This window comes from Sus scrofa, chromosome 7 (genome assembly GCF_054392235.1).
Source record: "Sus scrofa isolate SSC_HxYL_T2T_F1_AM1 chromosome 7, Sscrofa_HxYL_maternal_Yorkshire_Landrace_v2.0, whole genome shotgun sequence".
Taxonomy (NCBI): Eukaryota; Metazoa; Chordata; class Mammalia; order Artiodactyla; family Suidae; genus Sus; species Sus scrofa.
This window is the reverse complement of record NC_139389.1, coordinates 24,174,755-24,182,582: the sequence shown is the minus strand read 5'-3', so window position 1 is coordinate 24,182,582 and position 7,828 is coordinate 24,174,755. Positions and strand designations below refer to the sequence as shown.

At 38.0% G+C, this 7,828-nt stretch overlaps 1 protein-coding gene across 1 annotated transcript; it reads right to left on the bottom strand.

The window, feature by feature from the left end:
* Positions 1-373: 373 nt before the first annotated feature.
* Positions 374-7,424, bottom strand: LOC146401373 (olfactory receptor 2J3-like). The gene is made up of 5 exons (XM_084970485.1): positions 7,343-7,424; positions 4,741-4,789; positions 4,077-4,112; positions 805-1,024; positions 374-673 (listed from the first exon to the last, which is right to left on the bottom strand). Exons 1-5 carry the CDS (start codon positions 7,422-7,424, stop codon positions 374-376), a joined length of 687 nt encoding a protein of 228 aa, XP_084826611.1.
* Positions 7,425-7,828: the final 404 nt, after the last annotated feature.

Below are 7,828 nucleotides of genomic sequence, written 5' to 3'. Positions count from 1 at the left end.
ATTTTTAGAATAAATCCATATCTCATTTTCGATTAAGAAAGGCATACCTTTGTTTTTTTAGGTTTGCACCACTGAAAAAAATCTAATATTGAGTTTGATCTTGATTTTACATGGTTGTTTTCTCCACTCTAGGGAGGTTGTCATGTGGGCAGTCTGTGTTGAATTCATATCTAATGCCACAAACTCTGTGATATAGTGAAAGTACATGCTCCATCAGTGCTGACAACGTAAGTGAATGAAAGAGTGGTTGATATATGGATGGGCAGATGAACCACTGGTGAAGAGATGCTCCATTATTCTATTCATGTCACAAGTACACAGGCTTACTCTCACCCCATTAATCTCTTTACTGCCCCTCTTACCTCTTTGTTTCTCAAGTGTAGATTAGAGGGTTGAGGCTGTGTGGGACAACAGTATAAAAAAGGGCAATGAACTCTCCTTGATCTTGAGAACCTCCTGATGGGGGCTGGAGATATATAAACATTCCTGGAATGAGAAACAGGGACACAACCATAAGACGGGCTCCACATGACCCAAAGACTTTCTGAAGTCCAGCTGTTGACCGCATCCTCAGCACAGCACGGGCAATCGCACCATAGGAGCTGAGAATGAGGATGAGAGGTATGAGAACAAAAACGGAGCTCGTGACCATGAGGGCCAGCTCATTAGCTGTCTTGTATCAACACAAGACAGTCGCAGCAGTGCTGGAACTTCACAGAAGAAATGGTCCACTTGGCCATGTCCACACAGGGGTACCCAGGAGGTAAATGAGGAATGAAGTGCCAAGTTGGTGAAGCCACTTACCCAAGAAGCCACAGCCAACAGATGGCAGAAACGAGGGTGCATGAGGACAGTGTAATGCAAGGGTCTACATACAGCTGCATAACGGTCATAGGACATCACCACCAGCAGCACACATCCTGTGGATCCCAGTGCAAGGGAAAAGTAAAGTTGAGTCATGCAACCTACATAAGACATGGCTTTTCCTGGGCCCCAGAGGTTGACCAGCAACTGGGGGATGAAGCTGGTAGAGTAGCAGAGATCCAGAAAAGACAGGTTTGAGAGGAAGAAGTACATGGGAGTGTGCAGATGGGAGTCCAGGTATGATACGATAATGATGAACAGGTTGCCTGTCAATGTCATTAAGTAAAACATTGAGACAACCACAAAGAGAGTACTACTTCCACACGAGGCCAATTGGAAAAACCTAGCAGGACAAAGTAGCCTCCAGAAGTTGCATTGAGTTTTTCCATCATCATTCATTTCCTGTTACCTGGCAAAAGAATTACATACACTCAAGATAAATGGAAATACAACTGCCAAAGCAATTTCGAGAAAAAAGAACACAGCCATAAGTACAACCCTCCCAGACCTGAGATTTTACTACAGAGCTACAGTCATCAAAGCAGCATGGTACTGGTACAAAAGCAGACACATACATCCATGGAACAGAAAGGCCCAGAAATAAACCCACTCACCTATGGTCAATTAATCTCCAACAAAGGGGACAGGACTATACAATGCACAAAAGACAGTCTCTGCAGCACATCATGCTGGGAAAACTGGACAGCCACATATAAAACAAGGAAACTAGAACATTTAATCACACCACATACAACAATAAACTCAAAATGGCTTAAAGATCTAAATGTAACAACAAAACCACAAAACTCCAAAAGAGAACATAGGAAAAACACTCTTTGAGATAAATCATAGCAATATTTTTTGGATCACTCCCTATGGGAAAAGAAATAAAAACAAAAATTAAAAGGGGGGACCTAATTTATCTTAAAAGCTTTTGCACAGCAAAGGAAACCACGGACAAAACAAAAAGATACCCTACAGAAAGGAAGAAAAGTTTTGCAAATATGTGACCAACAAGGAGTTAACATACAAAATATCCACAGAGTTCAGGTACAATTCCCTATCAAAAAAAAAAAAAAAAAAAAAAAGAACAAATAACTCAGTCTTAATACGAATAGAAGACCTGAAGAGAAATGTTTACAAAGACATACAATTGGCTAACAGGCACATAAAAAGATGCTCAATTATTAGGTAAGTGCAAATCAAACCAACAATGAGATATCACATTACATCTGTCAGAATGTCTATCATCAAATAACAACATTTGTTGTTTACAAATAACAAATGTTGAGGAGGAGTTGGGGGGAAGGGAACACTTGCATGCTGTTGATGGGAATGTAAACTGGTGCAGCCACTGTGGAAAGCAGTAAGGAGGTGCAGCCAAAAAATTAAAACTATAACTACCACACAATCCAGCAATTCCACTCCCAGATAGACACCCTGAAAAAAACAAAAACACTAGTTCCAAAAAATGCACCTCAGTGTTCATAGGAGCACTATGTACCATAGCCAAGACATGGTAGCAACCCAAGGGCCCATCAACAGATGGTTGGATTAAGAAGATGTCGTATATATACATATACACAATGGAATACTACTCAGCCATTAAAAAGAATGACATACTGCCCCTTGAAGCCATGGGGATGGCCCTAAATTACATTATGCCTAGTGAACTAAGTCAGACAGAAAAAGACACACACTCCACATAAGAGTCACTTATGTGGAATCTAAAAATTAGCATTATTAATTATTCCAAAAAGAAACAGACTCACAAATACAGAAAACAAACTGGTGGTTTCCAAAAGGGAAAGCGAAGGGAGAAGAGACAAATTAGGAGTACAGGACTAACAGATATAAACTATTATGTACCAAATCGATAGGCAAAAAAGATATACTCTACAACACAGAAATTATAGCCATTACCTTATAATGGCCTATAATGGGGTTTAATCTGCAATAATAATGAATCACTCTGCTGTACACCTGAAACTAATATATTATTATAAATCAGCAATACTTCAATAGAGAAAAAATTCTCCAAGAACCACAGGGACACACAAAAAGAAACAGAAACCAGTTTGAAGAGCCTACCACTTTTCAATTCTGGGACAATTAGGCTTTAAGGGAAACTGTGATACTAATGAGATGAAAGAAATAAGAATCCACATTCGTATGAGGAATTTTAGAGAAAAAATAGATAGTAGAAAAGACAAAGTTATCTCTGTAAGCAGTATCCTAATTAATAAATATAAGAACATATGGGACACATATACACAGTGGAATATTACTGAGGCATGAAAAAGAATGGAATAATGCCACTTAAGCAACATGGATGGACCCAGAGTTTACCATACTAAGTAAAGTAAGTCAGACAGAGAAAGAAAAACACTATGTGGTATCACTTATATGTGGACTCTAATGAAAATTATGCAAAATAACTTATTTAAAAAACAGAAACAAACACACAGATTTCAAAATCATTCTTATGGTTACCATGGGGGAAACCATTGGGGGGAGACAAAAATTGGGAGGGTGGGATTCACACATAAACACCACTGTGTAAAATAGATGATTAATGAGAACCTGCTGTACATAGCACAGGAAAATTTACTCAATTGTCTGTAAAAACCTATACGGGAAAAAGAATGGATGTTTTTACATGTATGACCGAGTCACGTCGCTATATACCTTCAACTAATATAACATTGTAAATCGACTACACGCCAATAAAATTAAATTGAAAAAAATAGAATGATGGGGTTCGAAAAGCATAAACGGATGCTAAAAAATGGGGAATGAAAGTAAGATGAGAAATAGGAACATAGGTTAAAATATCTCCCCACAGAGTTCCCTGGCGGCCTAGCCGTTAAGGATTTGGTGTTGTCAATGCTGTGCCTCAGGCTCTATCCCTAGCACAGGAACTTATGCATGCTATGGGTTCAGCCAAAAATTAAAACAAATTTAATTAAATATTTTCACACTAATTACTTGCTAATTACAAAATGAAAAGCAGTAGCCTTTACATTAGAAAAACCTGGCGGACATCACCATATAGCCAAGTAATCAATGTTAACATCTCCGATGTTAAGACAAACCAACAGCATGTGACTACTGATATGATGCTATGAATAGGACATTATGTTTCAGTCATATTCCTGCCAAAAAATGCACAGCCTGACCTTAACAATGAAGAAACAATGAGACAAACTCACACGGAGACAACTTGGACAGAAGAGCTGGCCTGCACGCTTCAAAAAGGTCATATTCAAAGAAGATAAATGAACTGGTCCACATTAAAGGACGTCAAAGAGACATACTACCTAAATGTCTGCTTCTGAACTGGGAAAAAATAGCTGTTAACAACATTACTGCGACAACGGGAGAAGTATGAAGATGAACTATGGGTCAGATGATAATATTGTATCCATATTAAATTTTCTACTTTGTTAACTATACACTGGTTATGTAAAATAATCTCTCTGATCTTAGGGGAAAACACTTAAGTATTTACAATAAAAGGATGGGTTGTCTCCACATTAGTCACAAAAAGAGATGTTATAGTTAGATGAGAGGGAGATAAGGAGAGATGGGTGACAGATGGATACATAGACATCGATGATAGCTAGCTAGATGACTGACAGATAATAGAATAAATATTTCAGGCTGAATGTAAACTTCTGTTGACTCTGGTCAAAAGGCTAATGATAGTTCTTTGTACCACTTTTGCAACTTTTCTGCAAATGTAATATTTTACCAGATTAAAAATTTTTTTTAATTAAATAAAAGGTTTTCTTCTTTTTACTTTTATATTTCATCCAGATATTTTCCCCAGCTTCAGAGAAATAACTTCTTAACTGCTGAATTCTTCTCACTCACCCGAGGGTGATGTCTGGGTAAATAGTAACTTGAACATTTTCTAGCACAGCTACAAAGGAAAATTTCCATGGAACATAATCTTTTAAACAATTAGCTTTAGTGTTCTTTTCAGCATTTTCATGCCATTTCTGCTTATCTGATTATCAAAAGCACAATAATTGCAATCCAGATAATCTTACACACAGATAAAAAGATATGGTGAACAATATAAACTCATTTATGATTTCAAAATTTTGACATAGGGTAAAAAATATTGAGCTTCAATTAAATACTCTTCTAGAAAGAACTTCATCTTCCGATTTGTTTTCTCACACTCATAGCTTATTTCTAAACTGAAAATTAAATACACATAGAGATACCAAAAAAAAAGAGAGAGACAGACACAGGCACATCCATTTATGGATACCTGTGATATGAACAAAGCTGAAATCCTTAGTTCACATGAATAGATCTGTGAGGCAGATAGGGAGAACAGTGGTAGAATGCCTCCTAAAGAACATGTACATATCACTATTTTGAAAAGAGAAATTTTTAGGAACAGGAAGGTATAAACTCATTGAGAGAGCAAAGAAGCAAGGAAGGGTGTGGGATGGAGAAAACAGAGTAAACTGAATACTAGTGCTTAAAGTTGGAAGTGCATATATGTCTATCACAGGGCTGAGGAACCTGAACAAAGGGCCTGAAGTATGTTTCATGAAGAATTCTGAATGTTTAACGAAAGCATTAAATGGCTGTTCATCATTTAATATATTGTTACCAGGGATCTTATGTTTCCTTTTCTTTAAGAAAAGATACATTTCAGAAATAGCTATAACTCAAGTGATTTCTTCGCCTCTTTCATAGGAAAGTTTTCCACTGTATTGTGACAAGCCATTTCCTCCAACCTCACACTCTTCCTTTCTTCTTGGCTCTCTCGCTGAATCTATAGCTTCCTTTTCCTAAAAAATTTCTCTTTTCAGATCAGTTAAATTCATGTGTCCTTTAAGAGGCATTTTACGGTGATACCACTGTGTTACAAATTTATGCTCCTTCTTGTGGACTATGAGTGCACTTTGGCTGTTTAAAGCCCAAAGAAGCAATAAATTGCTCTTCCTCTGCCCACCCCCCCCCACCAAAAAAGAGGCATTTTATCAAGGTTCTCCCCCTGTACTTGACAGATCTATTCATGTGAACTAAGATTTTTAGCTTGCTTCGTATTATAAGTATCCTACCAAGAAATATCCCTCTGTCTCTCCGTGAGAGCTTTGCCTCATCCAATAATGTCTCATCACTTCTGTTTCCTCACACAGCCAATTCTTTCTCTCACACTTCCTAACAAGCTATGGGAAAAAAAAAGAAAGAAAGAAAAAAGAAATGAAAAAACAGACAAACAAACAAAAATAATAGAGCCACCTCTGGTTACCTCTTTTGAGGTCTCTCACTTGCTCAAGTACCATTCTTAAAAAAGATGTTAGCACTAGATATTGAGTTTCAACAGGAAAGTTAGAAACAGTTTGTCCCCAAGCCTCTAAGACTTAAAACTCTTAATAAAATAATCAGATGTAAGTAGACAAAAGGTAGGAACTTTACAGGTAAGTTTATTTTTTACAAAGGAGTGGGAAAAAAGATCTCTACAAAGATTGTTTTCTTGTGCTGTGGAATGAAATATCGCCTTTTCTTAAAAATAAGACATCAATGGAGGTACCGTCGTGGCTCAGGGGTTAACGAATCCGACTAGGAACCATGGGGTGGCAGGTTCGACGCCTGGCCTTGCTCAGTGGGTTAAGGATTCCGCGTTACCCTGAGCTAAGGTGTAGGTCGCAGACAAAGGCTTGGATCCCACGTTGCTGTTGCTCTGGCATAGGCCGGTGGCTACAACTCTCATTTGACCCTGAGCCTGGGAACCTCCATATGCTGTGGGAGCGGCCCTAGAAAAGATAAAAAGACTAAAAAATAATAATAAGACATTATTTTTAAATGTCCTTATTTTTAAATTTCTATGGAGGAAATAGTGACGGACATGCGTTTCGCCTCCCCATCCCTATATCACTGGTCAGCTGTCTTTGTTCTCATATTAGTCTTTCAATACCCTTACCTAGGGCATGCCTAACACTCAAACAACTCCTTTCACTAAATGCCCTTTCTGTGTCTGTCCATATTCCCTCTCTTTGCCCAGCTGATGCCTCTTTATGTAGGGACCAACCTGATCTCTGGTTTTCATCTCTTTCACATCATCAACATAAAGGGCTGGCTGGACAGATGCACCATAGAGTCTAGTCTACTGCATCACACTAGGAAAGCAGAGTCGGAAAATTACTATGGTTATCATGCTACACAACAGAGAATTCTGAGTCTACTAAAAGATCTGGTTTAGCAGGGAAGAAGAGCTCATTAGAGCATTTAGTGTCTCAGGGGATAGACCCCTTCTCCTAGAGCAAATGGAGTTTTATGGAAACAAAAGAATAATGGGACATGCTTTCCTTGACTGGGGCCATTGGGAGGGTAAATCCCAAAGTGGTAAGTAATGCCCTTCAAGGAGTTGTCCTGGTTAAAACAGTTGCTGAGGAATACCTTCAACATGATACACTGTTGCCCAAAGAAAACAATGACTCTACAGACCAACCTTCACTGATGTACATGCTCATGAAGCTGTCTTTGTAGGGAAGGGAACAGGTTGTCCTAAAATTTCTTCCCCAATTCCTCATCCTGCTAAGGGCCACATTTGAGGAATAACTTGTTAGGGGTGGTGTTAAGTGAGAGAGTAGAGAAGCATGAGAGATTTGAAAAGTGGGATACATTAAAAACTAAATTGTACATTTTTACTATTAATTAGAGTTAATTGCCTCTGCCTAACATCTCTAAACGTCAAGGCCAAGTTTAGCCCTGCAAAATATTGAAAATAATCTTTGAAGACCATTCAAACTATAACTCAGAAGGTAACCACCAAAACTCTGAAAACCTAACATAACTATTTAAAATTTCCAAAACATCCTTATGAATAATTTCCCTTGAGGTCTTGCCAAGAGATTTGCCATAATATAGAAAAAATAAAATATGACTATATCCAATAACTGGCTTGTTAGTGTACCAAAAAAACAGTATATGATGA

What these genes read in the sequence shown, in the direction of transcription:
- LOC146401373 (XM_084970485.1), bottom strand. Translation starts at nt 7,424, where the DNA reads ATGAGGAATTGGGGAAGAAATTTTAGGACAACCTGTTCCCTTCCCTAC. An exon ending in GAGCATGTACATCAGTGAAG is followed by an intron (nt 4,790 to 7,342) that starts GTTGGTCTGTAG and finishes TTTCCTTTGTAG; the next exon opens with CTGTGCTAGAAAATGTTCAA. An exon ending in TACCCAGACATCACCCTCGG is followed by an intron (nt 4,113 to 4,740) that starts GTGAGTGAGAAG and finishes ACCTTTTTGAAG; the next exon opens with CGTGCAGGCCAGCTCTTCTG.